General features: G+C 39.5%; 1 protein-coding gene across 2 annotated transcripts in view; it reads left to right on the forward strand.

Annotated features, from left to right (window-relative positions):
• The window catches only part of Ntng1 (netrin G1), a 323,431-nt gene extending 306,201 nt beyond the window's left edge, over positions 1 to 17,230 (forward strand). For both annotated transcript variants that reach the window (XM_035451719.1, XM_027395542.2), the window contains one exon: positions 14,434 to 17,230. In XM_035451719.1, coding sequence (XP_035307610.1) covers positions 14,434 to 14,663 — 230 coding nt within the window. In that variant the 3' untranslated portion in view covers positions 14,664 to 17,230. The remainder of the gene's footprint in view (positions 1 to 14,433) is intronic.
• The last annotated feature ends 3,430 nt before the right edge of the window (positions 17,231 to 20,660 follow it).

The raw sequence follows: 20,660 nt of genomic DNA on the forward strand, positions 1-20,660 counted from the left end.
AGGTTTCAGCATGACTCACCAGCTTGTTTAGCATCCCGTGAAACTTTTTTCTTAGGTGAGGACTTTTGTCAGGTTTTCTCCCACTTAAAGAAAAATGAACAATCTTTGGTGGGTATCACTGAAGGAATTGGAGTGAATGGCGATTTTCTTTTATTTTTTTTCTGTTTTCAAATTGGCAAGAGCTTATCAGAAATTAAGGAAACTAGAATTTAATAATGATACAAGTGAACTGGAAGATACCAAGTCTGCATTCCATGAAGTTGCTTGTTTCCATGGCTCTCAGGGTCTCCCTTTTTGTAGGACTTAGAATGATGCCTGGCTGTTAGAAAGCAATTTAAGATAATCACAACTTAAGTGATTCTTCCTGTTCACAATAGCCATACAAAATGGCTTGAAAAGGAGGAGGCATCACTAATCCCAAATGTAGAGTCCAAAGTAATGATGTCCACTTTATGATTAAAGTCTCTTTATTCAAGAAGACACCAGGGCAAAGCACAGGCCAGAGCTAGGTTATAGAACCCAGCAAGCGCGGCCAGAACAAAAGGGGCCCGGGTCCCCACGTGCAGCCCCTTAAGAAGCTCCCTTACGTCACCCCGGCTTTCCTTCACCACGCCCTTATTGGCGAGTCCCGTGTCCACCTGGTACCTGTCCCAGGACTATTGGGCAGGGCTAGGGTGTCTCCCTACAGTCCACATTTAAACCTGTATCTTTGGATGCCACCATCATAAGCAATTAAATATTAGGCTTTATGTTTCAAATTTTTAATGTCTCTGGAATTGTAGATGTGAAAAGACACTATGAGCTGCTGAGATCAACACTAACATTACTGGAAAGATTTGCTTAGGACTCATCCATAATTGTCACCTCTTTGTCCTTCTTTAACCTCAGTAATGTATTTTAGAAAAAATTAAATGTTTGGGCTCCAGTGCAGTAGCAAATGCATTTTTTGAAATTAGCAATCATTTTCACTCAGAGTCAGGCATCCCTAAATGAGTCCTGTCATCATTCCACACATTCTCTTGATTCCATAATGCTGTTTTCCTCACCTTGAATTTATTGATACCAATTCATTTTGCTTTGACATTGGCATTAACAAGGAAATGGCTTTGTTTCATCCTGACATTATAAAATCACCTCTCAAGACGTAGTTTGACATTGTCAGGAGTTGGTTATGGTGACAGCCAGGCCGCAGCAGACAAGAGTGAATTTACAGTGATTCCCAGAGAAAAAAATCATTAAGAAAAGTTACTACTGTGTGATATCTGTAGTTATTTTTCATACTTAAATATCCCTTCTGTTTAGAAATCCTAAGAGGGCTTATACCATATTTAGAACTCCCTTGCCAAGTATACATCTGAAAAATTGAGTCTCTAAGGGGACATTTGGCTATAGCTTGACAAAAAGGAACCTTAAATTATAATTTACCTTTATAAAATACTCAAAGGCAATGAAACTCTGTCTTTAAAACACACCACCACCACACAGGAACTAATGACACAATTATCTATTTCCAGCCCTAGACACTTGTGTTTCTTAATGCTGGAATCCAAGGCACATGGCAGGTTCTCTGCCTCATTTTCAGGGTACACAATAACTTACACATTTGTATTCAGCACAGCATGGGTTTATATAGATTATCTTTTATAATTCCTGCACTGTTTAAGTACAAACTCTTGCTCGTGCTTGCCATGTCACCATAACAGGTTCACACCTCTCTCCTACCCTAACATAAAGCAGCTCTATCCAGACTTTCAGCCTGTGCTCCAAATTTAGCTAGCCACCTTCCCAATTGGAAAACAAACAAAAAAAGTTACCAAGTTCCTTCAAGGCCTCAGAGACCCCTTTACTCCCCCATCACATTACTCACAATGCTCTGAGCACTATAAACATAATAAAAACTAATGTGTGTTGCTTAATGGAAAGTGAAAGGGATGCTACTGGTGCCTCATCTCCAAACATTAGCCATCCTTTCTCTTTCTCCTCACTTCCACCCCCTTTCCCAAGTATATTTTGGATCCTCAAAGGAAGTTAATACATATCCCTCTCTTCCTATTGTTAATGCTTTCTCCTTAAAAAATTACATGGTAACCTTTAACACATCATGGTATCCAGCCTGCACTGGAGTGACAGACATTTCCAGGTGATTTTCCCATGTGTTCCTGGTTTGCTTCACCCATGCTGTCAATCTTTCACATACCACCTTTCAAAACACCACCCTGTGACTGCCTTCTCACACTTGCTTTAGCAAATATGCCTAGCTCTTACTCCAGGTGACTAAAATGAAGTCATTGTCATCCAGGAAAACTTCCTTCCATTTCTTGCCTTCTGTCCTTTAATCTTTCCATATCCAGGAATCTGTGTCTGCCCACTTCCTTGCTTCTCTGTCCTAATAGTTAGCTAACGTGCTATCTGCTTACTAAAAATAGATAGGCATGCACCATTCATAAAGAGGCAGGGGAAAAGTGCACAAAATTTATGTATTTACCTAATAAATATTTATTGAGCATCAAATTAGTGCCCGAGACAATTCTGTATCGTGATATAACCAGTGACTAGGAAACAGGTAGCAAGAAGATATCTAACCATTTGCTCTGTCTTCACTAGTTACCCCCAAAACAGACATCTGTCTTCAGATGCTGTTAGTTTTAGGAAGTTCTGCTGGTTCCTTTCTTTGCAAGGACTGTGAGATTCTTGGTAAATGAAGAATCCAGTGTCTGGGATACTTGTTATGAGTATAGGATCATGTAGGACTTCATTCACTTTATGATATATTTTGGGACATTAAATGTGGTGATATATCACTTATGGTTTATTAAAGCTTTCTTGAGGATTCAGAAAGCAAAGTCAGCATCAAGCTATAGAGATCAGGAAGTGGTGATGCACACCTTTAATCCCAGAAGCCAGAAGCTAGGAGGGGATGGTACACACCTTTAATCCTAGGACACAGGATTTAAGAGGTAGACGGATCTCTGCGAGTCCAAGGCCACTCATATCTACAAGATTGATCCAGTCCTAAAAAGAAAAAGATCACACAAAGATGATCTCAGCACCTGGGATCACACACTTTAATCCCAGCACTAAAGGGGTATAAATAATAGGAGCAGGGTCTTCAGTAGTCAGTATCAGGGATTCATTCCTTAGCACACTGAGGATAGGAAGACATTGAAGTCTCAGGATTCTACAGCCACACTGAGGAGAGGTTACAGTCTGAGGTTTGGTGGAGCCAGGATCACATTTCAGTCTGAGGTAGAGTAAGAGCTAGTGACCAGCTGCTTTGCTTTTCTGAAGCTTGAACCTCAATATCAGTCTCTGGGTCTTTTATTTATTGGCTGAATTACTAGAAGTATACATATTAATATCACAAATTCTAAATTTTGTAGAATGTGATGGCAGCATTTATTTCTGAAATGAGTTGCTTTTATCATTTCAGCAAAATATACTATACCTTTCTCAAAAATACAATAAATTCTTTTGGCTATGTAAACAGGTAGAAACACACACACTCGTGTGTATACACACACACACACACACACACACACACACACACACACACACACACACACACATATATATATATATATATATATATGTACATATATGTATATATACACATCTATAAGTTCAAAATACTGTATATTTCTTCTGGGCAATTTAGAAAGAATGAAATAGCACAAAGATAGAACTTAAACTGATAAAAATCAATTCCACTCTCAACAACCAGAGATAAACGTGGGTCATATTTGGTTATAAGTTATTGCAAATTCTTTGCTAGTGCTTTCCTTATATAAGACATGGAAGGTGCAGATCCACAATTATGGAGCAGATCATGGATGAACATCTCATCATGAATAAACAGCCTGCATCTGCTTTTCTCCTGACATAATGACTTGCACTTGGGAAGGATGATCTATTCCTGGATGTGTGTTGCCCTTGTGTGTGAATATGCCTCCCATAACAGCCATCTTTCACCTTGAGTCAAGAGTAGAGGTTGCACCTTTTCATTAAATGGGGAAAGTGTCTTTTCTGATACCAAAGGAGAAAATCTGTGGTTTCTCAGTACTGTCTTTACGAGCACCTTACCTATATCTGTGTCTGAAGGTGTTGACCTAAATAGGATTTCAATACACTATTAATGATCACTTTGGGAAAGGTGCCCAGCCTTAGGCTTGTAGCATTTGTAGTGAATTAATTCTTTTTCAACATCAGTTGAGGCTTTTGCATGCTGTAAAGCCAAAGCCTTTAAGGTATTTAGCTGGGGCTTCTTCCTCCCACATTGGAGTTACCTGTCATCTCTTTCACACCTACCAGGATACTATAGCCTGTAGATGTGTCTTCTTTAAAATAAATGGGCCATTTTATGATGTTGTAAGCAGCGTTTTCCTTGGCTGAACAAGGGAAAACATCACTCTCATAACAAGTGCTCTGATAATAGATGAACAACAATCTGATGGCTGCTCCCTGGGGTCAGAACCTGCTGTCCCTGATTAAGAAGATGAGGTATGCCTGACCACTGAGCTGACAGCCTCCACACTGTTCCTGACAGGCCCTTTGGCCCTGTTCCTTGAATTTGTTACTTTGAAACCAAGCAGACTGGATGCTGTCACATAAGGGCCAGGCTTGTACCACCTATGTTCCTAAAGGGGACAGAAACAGACAGGAGCACAGGTTGAAAGCAAGCAATAAGGGGGTCTTTCCACATGATGATATCCAGATTTGTGTCTGCTATTTGAGCCTGTGCCTGATTCTCTCTGACCTTCAACATTAAAGAGGCAAAGTGAGTTGTGGAGTGGGAGAAGCAGGCTGGCGGTTCTCCACTCTCCCCTCCCCTGCCCGTCCCACACACACAACCTTACTCCTCTGGAGAAGGACCACATTTCTGTATAGTGACTGATACAGATGAGCACACATTAAATGAGTATAAGTTTCACCTCTGAGAGAATGGGCACTGTCATTCCAAAGTGACCTTTCAAGTCTGTGGAGTACACAGCAATTGAATACAAATGTTCACCAACCACATGCTTTGACTCCAGGCTCTCTCAAGATTCATGCCCACAGAACACGTGCAGATGCTGCCTTCGAGGGAGGGCACTCGCTATCCTCACTTCAGGTGTTTTTGGATTGGAGATGCAAGGAATTCATTACCCTGATGGATTAGTGCTTGGCTCATCCATTCTGAATTTTTCATCTTAGGGAGTCTGAAGAGGGAACAGAACACTACCAAATCCTGCTTGGGTTTTATTTTGTCCTATGTAGAACATTTCTATATAATCCATCTCCAGCCTCCGAACAACTTGAGATGGGGAAACCGGACAGGTACTATTGCCTCTGCTTTAAAATCAAGGAAAGAGAGCACCAAGAGGTTAAGTGATTTCCACAAGTTCACCCACCACATTAACCACAGAGATGAGACTTGAATTCAGCATTTAATTTTCCTCACCCTACCTTATGCTTTTAGTACATGTGAGAGACAAACACTGTTTTGTTCCCATGGGACACCAACTTAGACTGACAAGCAAAACAAACCATGATGAAAGTAGTCATCAACTCTATCATCAAAACACACAGAATTACACAAGTCTAGCAGTCCTCAGATAACTTATCCAGTGAGGGAGAAATTCCTAATTATTTTCTTTTGCAGTGATAGGCTTCTTAATAATAGTCATACAGGGCTGAGGAGACAGATATGTTAACAAAGCACTTGCTTTACAAGTCTGATGACCTAAATTTCATCCCCAGAATCCATTCCCCCTGCCAAACAACAACAACAAACAAACAAACAAACAAACAAAAAAACAGGCCTGGTGATACATGCTTGTTAATCCTCTGCTTGGGAGGCAGAGGCAAGCATATCTCCGAGCAGTGCATACTTGAAAGTTCCAGGAAAGTGAGAGATCCTCTCTCTCATCCCCCCCCAAAAAATGGTGGCGTTGGTGGCACACACCTTTAATCCTAGCACACCGAAGGAAGAAGCGGGCAGAGCTCTGTGAGTTCTAGGCCAGCCTGGTCTACAGATTGAGTTCCAGGACAGGCTCCAAAATAATAAAACAGAGAAACCCAGTCTCGAAAAACAAAACAAAACAAAACAAAACAAAAAAACCAAGGTGAATGATGCCTGAGTAACAACACCCAAGTAACAACACCTCCAGCTTCTGCACACATGTGTAAACACAAACACACACACACATACTCCTACCTAAAAATCATGAAAATAAAACCCAAGGGAGTTTAGAAAAGTTATTTTTCCCTAATGTTATAGTAGTCATCAAATTGAAAGCCACATGCATACATACATACATATAAGCGTGGTGGTCTGACCAACTGTATGTTCAAAACCAGAAAAAGTATCTGGTTAAAAGATAGATGGACAGATGTCATTAGCCAGTTTCTATTCAAAACCAGACCCCAGGATTAATGGCTCCACAATTTCCCTACCATAATATACCATCTGTTATGGACACATAGGAGTAAAGGATGTGGAATACAGTTGGTGGGCCTAGAACTTGCCCCCAAAATCCACTACATTCTGTAAAGTTTCTCCCATACCTCAGGATCTAACCTGCATGATCTATTTTCCGTCTTGCTCACAATTTAGTAAAACAGCCACAAAGGCTGTGTAAATGGGTCATAATCATGGCTCTTCAGCTCCCTGCTGCCTGAATGAGTCCTCAGTGCAGTGCGCATGCCTTTGTTATTACCCCGTTTGCTGGAGGTTATTCGCTCTTTGACGTTTCTTTGCAAAGGATGGGAACAATTCGGAACATCTTTCCCTCCGAGATCCTGGGCTCGGTTCAGGTGGTGAAGGTAGAGGTCACTTTATTAATACAGCCATCAAGGAAAGCTGTCATGGCAACGCATTGCATCGATTCCTTGAAGTACAGGAGGCATAGCCAAAAAGAGACACTTTCAAGTCTATAAATACAGACCCAGCATTGCCCAAGCATAGCAGCAGCTCAGGGACAGGGTCGGCCTAAATGTATGGCTTTGAACCAAACAAACAGAGAAGGAAAGCGTCTCTTTGGTAATGCAATAGATCATTGTGACCATAAGGGAATAAGTGACCCTTTCTGTTTCTAAAGGAAAAATGAATAGGACAAGGAATGACACTAAGTCCTGGCTGCTGCCCTCTTTGAACAACATATGGGAGCAATTTCTAGGTCTGCTTTTTGACATGTTCCAAAAGACTAATAGAAGGGAAAGAAATCAAGATTTTCTAAGTCATATTTTGCAAATATTTTGCTGCTTAGGAAGAGCTGCAGTTTATAATGTTCAAGGAACTCTACATAATTACACATAAATGCTTACATAGACACACATACACATATTTACACACATAAATGCTTACACACATAAACACACACATAACATACTTATACACATAAATGCTTACATAAACACACACATACTTATACACATAAATGCTTACATAGACACACACATACACATACTGATACACATATACCTGTACACACATATCACATGCACTTATACACACATATATGTACACACAGACACATCATATGCTCTTACACACAGATATATATATATATATATATATATATATGTATATATGTATGTATGTATATATACACACACAATGCACATCTACATGCTCCCCAACACACACACACACACACACACACACACACACACACACACACACACACCAAACCTTCCCCACAAAAATAAAAGACAAAACCTTGAATCCCTGAATAATTTAGTAACATCCTTCTGGCTTTCCTCAGCCAAGGTACTGGAAAACAGGAGTAGCAGAGAAAGTAGTGTGTGCTCCTACTGCCTCCCTGTAAAATTCAGAGTGGATTTACAAATCATGGCAGTCCTGAGAGCTTGTTTATCTGCTTTTGTGGCCTGCTTACCAATTCTGTGATCAGTGCTAACCTAATACCCTGCTGCCTTCAGCCTTTCCACCAACACTCCACACTTCAACTGCTGGCCACACAACTCTGTTTCAGTCTCATATCAATACAAGCTTACCTTCCAGTGTCTTCTGATTGTCTTGGGCACACTTGTTTGAAAGCATTTCGAATACTGGCATACCGGAAGGTTAACCGGTCATGTGGCATAATATTGGCCATGCCATACATTATTTTTAACCACAGTAAAAGGAAAATATAGTAAAGGGAACTCTTGGGAAAAAAAAAAAAGCTCAAGCTATTGCCAAAGGAGTATCAGCTTTTTTTATTACCTTTATTTTTTTTTTTGTATCTGAGTCAGATTTTGCCATAACAAAAGGAATTGTATACATCAAATAATTATTCACATCAATCCTGGGGCAAAGGTTACATAAAGGATTTAAATACGAAGCCTCCTGATTATTGAGCTAAGACACCCCTTTACAGTTAGTAACAATAAAAAAAATGTCTAGACAAACTTGAAATAAACGTCACCAACTAAATTCAGTTTGAAGCTGATCCATATGGAAGAACACCAAATAGAGATACAACTGAAAGTTACATGTTAGGTGAAATTTTCCTGTTATCTCTTTAAACTACAACTTCACGAATTATAAAACAGAAAGCACATGGACGTTGTACTGGGGTGTTCCTTCTCATGCCAGCTCAGGACTTTGTGATGAAAGGGATTCTAGAGTTCAGTGCAAAAAAAGTGCTGTGATTAAAAGTCAACACTTCATTTTAGTTCATTTCATGTTACCAAAACAGAATATCACAGATTAATTTATAATGATAGCTATTTAAGAGATAAAGTTCTGTTTTTTATCATAAAGTTCTAGTGTTTTATTATAAAATGCTGGAAGGCACTAAATGGTAGGAATAAAAATGCCCATTTATCCCATTACGTGGGCTTTAGTTCATTCCTGACAATACTTCTGAAGGTTCCCACTTCCTCAGAATGTTACAATGTCAACTGAACTTCAACGTGAGCTTTGAAGGAACCAAACTTTGAAACCATAGCAGTCTCCTTTGCCTGAGAAGACAGAAACGACACTATAAATGTTAATGTGCTCTTCACTCTGAGCCTAGATCTTTGGCATTTCTACTTTTATTTTTGAGTGAGGTGACTTGAATTTGGACTTCCATTATGTCAGTAGAACTCTAAATTTTGAGCAATTCAGAAAGAGCTATTAACAGATGCCTCTGCCCCATCAGTGTGGCTGGAAACCACATTAGTTGGGAGATGAAATGTGAAATTACTGTCTAAGGAGTGATTCTGTAACTCCTGGACCTGGAGTCAGCCATAGCTATGGATACAAACCACTGTGCTGACTGATACTGTTCACTCTGTTTCTCCTGACCCCTCCCTTCCATATAACACGCTATTTGCAAGGATTTCCATTCAAGCTCTACCTTAAACTGATAGGAGTTTCCTCATCTAGATCCTGTCTAGATGGTGTGCAAAGTGGCCATGAGTGCTCATATAACTGCTTCAATGGGAGTAAAGAACAAATCACATGACAAGGATACTTGTGGGTCCTCTTAGAGCAATCTACACTAGTATTTTTGACCTACTTACTTGCAGTTTCTTTCATTTCCAATGGCTGTGCATCTGAAAACTTGATGTTATTTTGATCTAGAATGGACAAACCTACTTCCTGCTCTTTTTCCCAGTGTACATCAAGGAGAGCTGTTTACTTTCACTGAAATGACTGACTATATTCTGACCCAGAACATCATTATTTTACCTTTACATTAATTGAGGAATAACTCCTTGTTGGTGGAAAAGGAAGCTGTCCAAGCCATTGTAGGATACTGAGCAGCATCCACGGCTTCTACACATCCATGGCATTCTAAACCTACCCAGTTGTGACATTCAAAACTAAATAAATAAATAATTCTAGTCACTGCCTAATATCCTCTGGGAGTCATAATCTCCAAAATACTGGGACCTACTCCTATCAACTAACTAATGGTCAAGGACTTCCATAAATTATTATTTCCTCCAATTTTCCCAGTGCTTTTTATGATCATCCCCAAACCCTTTTTGACTGATTCAGTCAGTCCAGACTTAGTTACACATTTGCTCTGCCAAATTCAAAGTGCCCTTCTTCTCCTACTCTTCCACTTAATATGTTAATTCATAAATGTTCTTCCATAACAAGATAGTATTTTTATGTTTATTTTCCTAGTTATGTGACCACTGCATTTTATTGACAGTTTTCTTCTAACTATTCTTCATGGTGTTGCTTTCTCTGCATATGGCTGAGACTCTGGCACTCCCACCATGAGATTGTGTACTTTGTGTTTGACAACAATGACCTTTACCACCCGTGTTCTGCAGCTACATCTCCATAATGAACTACCCCCCTGAACCTTGAAGTAGTTTTCCCAACTAATTAAAAAATATTCTAGAAGAATTTACAGACACTTCAAAGTCAATAAGTCCAAAAAATTCATTGTCTTTTCTAACTTTCTTTCTTAGTGCTTTTCTTAAATAAATTTCTTTGTGACTTATTCACATACTCAAATGTGACCTTAAAATCACTCAAACTTGTTGTAAAAACTGCCTTCAGATGTCCCCTTTCTTCTCCACTCCATGCTCCAAACTAGCCCCAGCCTGCCCATTCTGTTGAGGGTCTGGTCTCCTTTTCACCCGTCTATCGTTGTCTAGCTTTATCTTTATTTTTCCTTCAAAACTACAGATGACTCATTTATCTTTGTCAGCTTCCCATTGCCCATTCCCAAAACTCTGCAGTGTATATATAAAACAAACGCAGCCTGAATTCTAGTCTCCTTTCTCCTATAGGCATCCAGCCTTCCAAACATAGCCCACTCATCATTCACTGAGATAAAAGTTGTATCTCTTAGTCAAGCTCCTGTCAGAAAGCAAGCTATTCTAGGTATTTCAACAGAGAAACATTATGAAAGGAAATGGGATAAGAAGTATTGGAAGACTAAAAATGAGAACATGGCACCAAAGTAACTCTTGGACAGAAACTGCTCATGCAGGTAGTAGCTATCACTTAGGGGATGAGAAATTACAACAAAGAAGACGGGCTTTCCAGAAACTAATAGTGTGGATAAGAGACTTCATATACCTCAGAACTACATCTCTAAAGAAAGGGATGATGCTTGTCTACACCTGTAGTAGTCCCTTGGAGATATGCTACCAGGATGGTGCAGAAATCTCCAAGGCTCAGTGGGGAGCTGGTTCTTAATAAAGATTAGCAAGGGAAAACTGAGATGAAGACCCATTGCTGGGCAGTACTGTTAAGACAAGCCGTTAAGTAGGAAGAGGGAAATATCTTCACATACCCCTCTTTCCTTCTCTGTTCCCTCTGGGAACCATAGTTGGTGGAATCCAGCAGACAATCAGTAAAGTTTTTACTGCAAAATCATAGAGATGAATCAGTGTTCAATGATAACTTCTTAAGAACCTGGATGGCCCTTTTACATCTCTTTGTTTTAACTCACAATTCTCTCCATCTGGAGGGTTCTTTGATCAGTATCTGCCTTGTGGGCACCTTTGTTCAAATACAACCCCTTTTCTATCATTTTTTCTAATCTCCAAAATATGGACACTATCATTTGTGTTCACCTAACACTTTGCAAATACTTACTTTTGGGTCTTTTCATACCTTGTCTGAATATCTCTGATTGTGTTCATTGATTTTCCACCAAATTGTGAACTCCTTTATGGCAGTTAGAGTGATAACCACAAACCATTGCAGGATGCTAGGCACCAGCAAATGACTGAGGTGGTTGAAACTAATAAGGATGTTTTAATAAAATCAACACTAGATCACTTCTAGAATGTATTTTGCCTCCTTAAGTAAATTAGAATTCTATGAGAACAGAGACCATGCTTTGTATTTGTTTTTATTTGTCTCCATGGTGTTTAGTACAAGGTTTTACATGCTGAAGAAGAGCTCATTGATACTTAACCATCTAGTTTGTCCATTAACCAACAGAATTTTGGTACTAAATGACATGAAGATGGAGCGTGAGGTTATAAGCATCAGGTAAGAACTGCAGTTAGACTTAAATATATTTCTAGCATGTGATTCCAGCCATTAGATGGTACTGTATGCACAGTAAAATCCTGTTCTTGTTGAATTTTAATAGGTTGGATACCATCAAGACCCCAAATGTAACATGTTTTTTGTGAATTCTAATATAATGAAATGTATGCTAGGTTCCATTTTTTCCTGTTTATATATTACCCAAGGTATATGCCCCCAGTCCATGAGCTGATTAATCCCAGACTACATCTGTTCCTTGTGTATTTATTAAATTTCTCACAACCATCCAAATCAAGTAGCAGATTATTTATATGTAGGGAAGGTATTGAATTTTAACTTAATCACTGGCTTCTCAGAAAAAAGAAACCTCTGCTCAACAGCTGCTTTACATTCAAGTCCAAGAGGAAGAAAAATAGCTTTGCAAAATAAGAGGGGAGTGATATTTAATTAACTATTGATTTCTTCTCAATTATTCAAGGCAAGCAATTATCGATATTGATGGAACAGATATTTCCCTACGTCTAGGGCCCAAATTAAAGGAAATATCCTATTCTGCAATCTTCTGTCTACAACAAGAAATGATCAGAATCTTTAACTTTAAATGGAAATGGTTACTTGGATCTGTGTATTCCATGTTGCCCCAATTAAACAGATATTTCTTGAAGTGTAAGCAAAATGAAATCCCAAATACCTTTGCATACTTTCCAACTGGACATTTTTTTAAAAAGGATTTTTATCTGTTTTGTCCAAGAAGCTAATCACCCTATGCTTGGGATTTTTGCTTTAAAGGTACAGTTCTTGACATGTCAAAATAATGACTGACAAAACACCATAATTTGGGTTCAGCCTAAGCCACCCACCGAAAGGCATCTTGTATGCTTTGTGACACTGCCCCATGTATCAGCATTTCAAACATGAATGACTGACTAGTGCTAATTGTACCAATGTGCTGTGTACCTGTCCTCTATGTCTCCTTGGGGTCCCTGTTTGGGCACTTTACTATTAGCTCTGTGGATGCTCAGTGCCACCTTTCCTCAACAAAGACCCTCTTGAAGACTACATGAGTATTGAGTATGATTAATGGACAAAGCAAATGCTATCTACTGAGTTACTACTTGGAAGGTGGGAATTACTTGGTAAAAATGTTTTATGTTTAATAGTACCATTGTGGTGTCTGTGTGTGTGTGTGTGTGTGTGTGTGTGTGTGTGTGTGTGTGTGAATCCATGTGACATCTTTGGAGAAATTGGGCCATGACATTTGATTTGAATGAAATCTCTTCTAATTTATAAAAAGCTCCTTTTTCTGCTCTGTGCCCCGCCCTCTGTCCAGAGTGGTCTATGTGTTACGTGCTTAAGCAGCATACGTTGCTGGAAAGCGTTCGTTCTTGGCTCTCTTATTCTTTGTTGTTGTGTTAATTTCCCTGGGTTCTATTTAACATTCTGCTAAATCAGTGAAACCTTGATTATCTAAGAGAATACAAGACATTGAATTAATGAGGATAACAGAATTTTGAAGATATGAGAAATTATTAGAGGTGAAAGTTCTGTGACAGAGGCTGCAAGTGAATTTCAGCCATGAGCTGCTGCTTCATTTCCCAGCCTGCTTCTATTCTTTGATGGATGTAATGAAATTGTGGTAATCAGGGTTTCACCGTTGCATTTATTACTGTTCCCAAATCAAGGTAACCTTGGGCTCTACTTCCCAAATTTACAAAGCAATAAAAACCCTAATGGACTGTCAGGGACAAATGTGACTGCTCTTCCTCACATGCCTCCCACGAAACAAGCTTTCCCTCTTCCCATCTGGCTGTCACCTGCCTGGAGCATGCTACTCTCTTCACATCCCAAGCCTGCATCCCCCTGCTTCCCTGTGGCCTCTTTGCATGCACGAAAAGGCTAGAATTGGTGCAGGGACGATGGATGTCCTGACCTTAGAGGTTGTGGGTCATTTTAGCAACACTGCTGTGCATTTTAAAGACCACTCATCTGACTTCAAGGTTCTGCATTCTCATATCAGGCACTTGTCCTTTAAAAACTAGGAGGTCACAACAGGTCCCAGGTACATAAGAATTTCCAAACCAGGAGCATTGCAGAACTTAGAATTCCATAGCCTGAGCTGGAGAATAACCAAAATTGCAAGGGAGAAAAAAAAAGGGAAAGAAAGAAAGGAAGGAAGGAAGGAAGGAAGGAAGGAAGGAAGGAAGGAAGGAAGGAAAAGAAAGAAAGAAAGAAAGAAAGAAAGAAAGAAAGAAAGAAAGAAAGAAAGAAAGAAAGAAAGAAAGAAAGCACTGTGTGGAAAAGCCTAATACGATCAAAACAAAGGCAGCCAACTACATTTGTTTGGAAATTGGAGTCACAGGCTTAGTTTGTGGAGGGAAGGGGGGGGGACACGAGATCGATAGAGAATTTCTTTTTTAAAGCTGAAAACATGATGTTCCAGATGAACTTAAATTGATTCTGCTTCTCTTCCCCTCCCCATCCCTCCCCTCGTTCTGCAGCTAATGTCTGCGACAATGAGCTTCTGCACTGCCAGAATGGAGGGACCTGCCACAACAATGTGCGCTGCCTGTGCCCGGCCGCCTACACTGGCATCCTCTGTGAGAAGCCACGGTGCGAAGAAGCTGGCAGCTGTAGCTCCGACTCCGGCCAGGGAGCACCCCTGCGGGGCTCCCCAGCACTGCTGCTGCTGACCCTGCTTCTGGGGACAGCCAGTCCCCTGGTGTTCTAGGGGGTCACAGAAGCCCTCCGACAGGCCTGTGCTGTGGGGAAGCAAACACAACCCAAGCGATTGCTACTTACAGAGAAAACACGCACACCCACTCCAATACAGCGTACAAACGAAGAGGGCCTAACTGAACTAAGCCATATCTCTCAGACCCGGACACCACATCGGAGTCAAGACTGTTCATCACTGACTCCAGAGGAATTGGCAGCTGTTACTAATATCATTGCAAATCTCATTGCCAGCTGCAAAGTCGATTGCGGATTGGAAAGGCTGTGAGAGCGCCCCCAAAAGGAAAGAAAAAAACAAACAAACTGATCAACCAACCTAAAAAAATAAAAAACATTCGCTACTCTACCGTGGTGCACCCTAGTACCGCTCTGCCCAGTGTGTGGACCAACCAAATAGAAGCATTCTTTGCTGTCAGGTGCATTGTGGGTATAAGGAAATCTGTTACAAGCTGCCATATTGGCCTGCTTCAGCTCCCCCCCTTCCCCAGTCCCTTCCAACCTGTGCTTTAGTGAAAGTTGCTCTGTAACCCTTGTTGGTTGAAAGATTTCTTTGTCCGATGTTAGTGATACACACGTGTAACAGACCCCCTCCAAAAGCGCAAGCCAGTCATACCCCTGTATATTTTAGCAGCACTGAGACCCCAGTGCCGGTTCACACCCACTTCTCAAGAGTGGCTAGAGGAAAGAGAAAGTGTATCTATCCTTTTGTATTCAAATGAAGTTATTTTTCTTGAAATACTGTAATATGTAGATTTTTTGTATTATTGCCAATTTTATGTTACCAGACAATCTGTTAATGTATCTAATTCGAATCAGCAAAGACTGACATTTGAGTTTTGTCCTGTTTGGTTTTTGTTTTGTTTCATTGTGCAGAGATTGCTCTGTATGGGCAACGAGCGTGCTGGCATCAAAGAATATCAGTTTACATATATAGCAAGTGTAATAAGATTCCACCAAAGGACATTCTAAATGTTTTCTTGTTGCTTTAACACTGGAAGATTTAAAGAATAAAAATTCCTGCATAAATGATATCAGGAATTTCTATTGCCCATTTCTTAAGATGCGAGGAGCAACTAACCAACAGTTTCACACTGATTTTGTGTGGACCAAACACAGTCAGATGATGACTTTAGTAGCCCAGGAAGATGGATTGATGGTCACTAGCTTGGACAACGTCTGCAAAATATGAGACTATTTTCCACCTGGGAAAAAATAACTGCAAGAACAGAAAGAAATATCTAAGTGATTGCCAAGATTATGCCAAAGCCTGTTGGCAGAGTACTAAGAGACTTTTATTTTTAAGTCATGCTATTTTCACAGATTTATGGTGATCATGTGACTCTAGGGATGCTGATCTATGTATCCTTCCAAATACAGTGTTTACATGGAGTATTGTAAGAGGCCACCTGGGGAACCAGGACAGCAGCAGGGAAATTGAGTGATTAGCAATTTGACTTTGAATATATTCTAAGTATTTAAATGAAATATCAAAATATACAGCAGCAAGTAGACATAACTGCTGTTCCTGAGAATAAAGTCTGTTTCAAGTACTGCCCAAGGTGTAATAAATTCTTGTTGCTGCCTTTTATTAGGCCAATTACTGTATAAGACAGTAAAGGGAGCTGGGCAGGGGAGAAACACTGCAAACACTGGAAGGGCTGGAACTGTGTGCATTCTATCCCAGCATACTGCCACCCCACAGGTGACAAGTGTGTCAGCAGCAGCATCTCTTAGAATCAGAAACAATTATGAGGCCAAGCCAGCAGCTTAAGGACAATGAAGTCCTATGTGACCTGGTGGAACAATAACCTATGACAGTATTAGGTCAGAAGCCGAGTTCCAGGCTGAATTCTTCACCCTACTGCCAGTCTTTGCTGAACCGAGGGGGAGGAAATGTCTTCTGATAAATAACCCAAGTCAAAACTAGATGAAGGAACAGCATGTCTTATTGGTTTTGTTCCCAGAAAAGCCAATTCAAAGAAGGCAATAAAAGGTAAGCAGGTAATGCCTGTTCTGCCTGCCATCCCACGTCCAAGTCGATTGAATGTTTGTTATTCAAACCAACAACCTCTTTTGATATAAGAAATAGGGAAAGATGGAAATAAATTAGCACTTTGGCTTCGCGCCAGAGTGGCCAACCAGAAATGGCAGATTTACATTAGAAGCATAAATAGAAAATTATATTTCCAGCTCACCAAAGAATACACATGAAAATTCTGGTAGCACACAGAGTGTGAGATTACTTCTAATGAGGTGGATTTCTTATATTAAGATGGAGTTTAAGTTGTCTTATAGTTTATTAGCACAAACCAAAGGCAGACTGTGTTATTTCCGGCAGCGTGCACTTTATCACTATGCACTCACAGCATTGTCACAGTGATCAGGAGTCAGACGCTGCACAGTTCAATCTGAGGGATTCCAAAAACTAATTCTGAAATTTAATGAGGGCCTGATTTCAATCAATTCATCTGCATTTTATCTTTACGAGGCTATAAGAATTGAAATTGATGAGGAATATCTTGCATTCAGTGTGTTTAGATATAGTTCTTTGAATTTCTTGGAGTAATGTGATCTACTTTTAATAAAAATTCACTTTTAGGTATATAACAAACGTAAATGAAATGTTCTTTTTAATCTGGATTCTTGAGTTCTTTAAAAAGTCAGTTCTTTTGAAGAAATGTCAGCCTACGGGATTTTCTCTGCTGCTTTCTAGAATTCTTTCAAGTTGGAATATTCTATCCTGAGACAGGGCTGAAGCAAATAGGGCTGAGGTACTAAGTCATGCCTACATTTGAGGTTCAAACTTTTGCTTTGTTTCCTAGAAGGTTCTTTAAGGTGGGCTAGCCAACTATCACATGAGTTCATCTGCCAACTGTCCTACAAAGTAGGAACAGCGTTCCTCTCACTATTGATGTGTATAAAACTCAAAAGGGGTGGGGAAGGCAAAATGACAGCTGTTCACAGCAAATTAAGTAATATATGTTACTTACCACAAAGTGAGAATAACTTATCACCCAGCCTAAGGGCCACTTTTACCCTCCTCTACGTTTGGCCCAGTTACCCAGTCTACCCTCAGGACAGTGTGGATCCTGAAGGCAGTCAGCACAAAGGCAGTGCGCACCCTTGAGCACGGGGTTAGAAGAAGACAAAGAGTAATTTCTGGTATGTTCCATCGCACTTTCCTCAACCTATGACTTTACTGGAGTCTAAGAATCTTTAGTTAGAAACCCTGAAATCAAGTCTTTACTTTCATCTCCTTCATCCCCCACCATGAATAATCCAGTAATAAGGGAATATAAAAACCCCATATTCTAAAGTGGGATGTTAATTTGAAATGGTGTTGTACTTCACTTGTTGTTTATTTCTAGGCAAAATATCTATTTAATAGTTTCTATGTATATAAGATTGAACAGGGCACTAGGGAGCTTAGGGTTACATGTTAATTTCTTAACATATAAAACTGTGTTTATTTAACATCTAGTACAATTTAAAATTTCAGCTTCAGAAATCTGAAAGTGGGTTCTTTCCTTCCCACTTTGACTCCCATCCTTTATTGATAAGGAGGTCATGATATCTACTTAGCCATGAGTTGGAACAACATGAGCAACCAGGTTATAAAAGGAAGACTTTTCAAAAGAAACCCAAATGGGAGCCTTTATTATATATAAATATAAGAAGCAAATAAGCAACACCAGAAGGATTTTGACACAAAAGTGTAACTATGAACAATTCTTTGTCTTAAGAGATCAACACCGGATTGTAATTAATGTTATTTATTTGTTCTTTGTTTGTTTCTTATATATGGATGTTTTGCTCTCTTATGTCCCTGCACATGCACACTGGTGGCCCAGAGGTCAGGAGAGGGCATGTCATCCCCTAGAACTAGAGTTAGATATAGTTGTGAGCTGCCATGTGGATGCTGGGAATTGAACCCAGGTCCTGTGCACAAGCAACCAGTGCTCTTAGCCACTGAGCCTCCTCTCCCAGTCTCTCACTGTTGTTTTAAAGAAACATTGAACACTAATTTTACACAATGTTCTGAAAGTTTTGAGTATTTCCACATAGAGTGCTTTTTATTTAAACTATATTTTTACTTTCTTACATTATAAGTAGCTTTTGTCCCTTTCAGTTACCCAAAATGGATGCCAACAAACTCCTCACATAAACTGCACACAAACACATGATGATGTCAGAAAAAAAAAATAAGCATGCCTATTTCCATATTTTGAATTGTCCCCAAAATGTCTCCGGAACACAGAGAACTTCTGCTCTTCTTAACACCTGGTGTGGTGTGACTCACAGGCAACCATCTTCATGATGCTACTTCAGAACCGAGGAAAGAAGACACAGGCATGTCCCTTGCACACACCACACTATTGCATTTAACTAGAACTGGGAAAATAACATCTGTGAAAGACAAGTTAGTATCAACTAATATGCAGTTACTTGAGGTCCGTTGTAGAAGAAAACAGCGCCCTTACTAAATTTTTCGAGGGAGTTCTTAAATAACTCCACAAGGAGACTTAAATAATTTTAAGGGCTGTTTTAAAGCATTTGAGCCTTTAGTAACTCCTATCAGCCTGTTTCCATCACCCAAAAGCTGCCTTTAATTGATTGATGAATTAAAATGGAGTAGTAACATTTAAAATTAGATAATGTTTTTATTAACTCAAAATGATACCTGATAAAATGGGTCATTATTCTACAAAATCCAATTATATTAACACTAAAGATTTAGTGAGGCTGGCTGAGGCAAACTGCAGAGGCTCATAAGTAAAAATAACCCCATTTTCTTAACATAGCCCCATTTCTTTCCAGAGGTGTAATTCGAACTATTATTTAATTAGAATTATAAATTCCACATTGAAAAAAAAAACCTCACTGGAAAGAGTAAAACATAATTACTACATTTCTTACCTCTATGTGAATAGAAATGGAAATTCATGTATGACAAGAATGTGTCACGTCCCCTAAAGACATCACATACCAAAGATGCATTCTGATACCTTGCTGAAGGTATCATGGTAGAGCTTGTCTGTTACACAAGGCAACCATCCTAATCGAATAAAAGAAAGTGACAGAAAAGCACACACCTGAAGTCCTGTTAAGAACAGGTGACATTTTTTTTTTGTCCCCGGGCAAGCAACATAATGTCATTTCTGTTTGTTTGCATTTGCACTCCTAAGGAGGGCTGCTCCTGGTGAGAAACCGTCTTCCTTCTGTGTATGAGAAACACTGGAAGAAAGCATCCTCCAAGGAAATAGCATTCTGCTATTTACCCCATGAAGCCCTGAGTAATTGTTTTGGCTTTCTTGGTGTGATAAACACCTAGAGGCAAAGAGATTAGTGTCATCACTCTCCATCTCTTTTTCTCTCTCTTCAGAAAGGTGTTGGGGGTTGGGGGATTGCTTCCAATCTAGTGTGACAAGGTTTGTGAAAAACATTTCTGTCCACTGATACATAATTATGAAGACCCCGCTAAATATTCAGTTTATTAAATTAATAGTGTAACAAATATTGGAGCAATTTCACAACCACTTAAACTTGTGTTTACATCCTGTGTAATTACAATTCATAATTGGGAAAGCAGTCAAATCTAAACACATTCTGATCAATGGTTCTCAGGCTGCCAGGCAGACTCAGCACAGCACAACACAGTAAGCGGTTTTTAAAACACAGAATTCAAATCAATTCAAGAAGGGTGAGAGAAGCAGTTTAATGGTGAAATGTTTCAAATTGTGAATTAGATTGTAAATATGCTGATTTTTTTTCTGGGTATGAGAAACAGTACACTTCTTTAAACAAATGTACATTGTTGTCATGGGAGGAATGATAGAGGCATAGATGTATGGAAAACTATTGTCCGAGTAATCACTTCCATTTCAAATTACATCATCCAACTCCCTTTAATATTTATTTATATTTATTTCATGACTCTAGACACCAGGTATGAATTAAAAATGAAAAGTGACCCAGGTAAGGACTATAATAT

The sequence above is a fragment of the Cricetulus griseus genome (assembly GCF_003668045.3).
Source record: "Cricetulus griseus strain 17A/GY chromosome 1 unlocalized genomic scaffold, alternate assembly CriGri-PICRH-1.0 chr1_0, whole genome shotgun sequence".
Classification (NCBI taxonomy): Eukaryota; Metazoa; Chordata; class Mammalia; order Rodentia; family Cricetidae; genus Cricetulus; species Cricetulus griseus.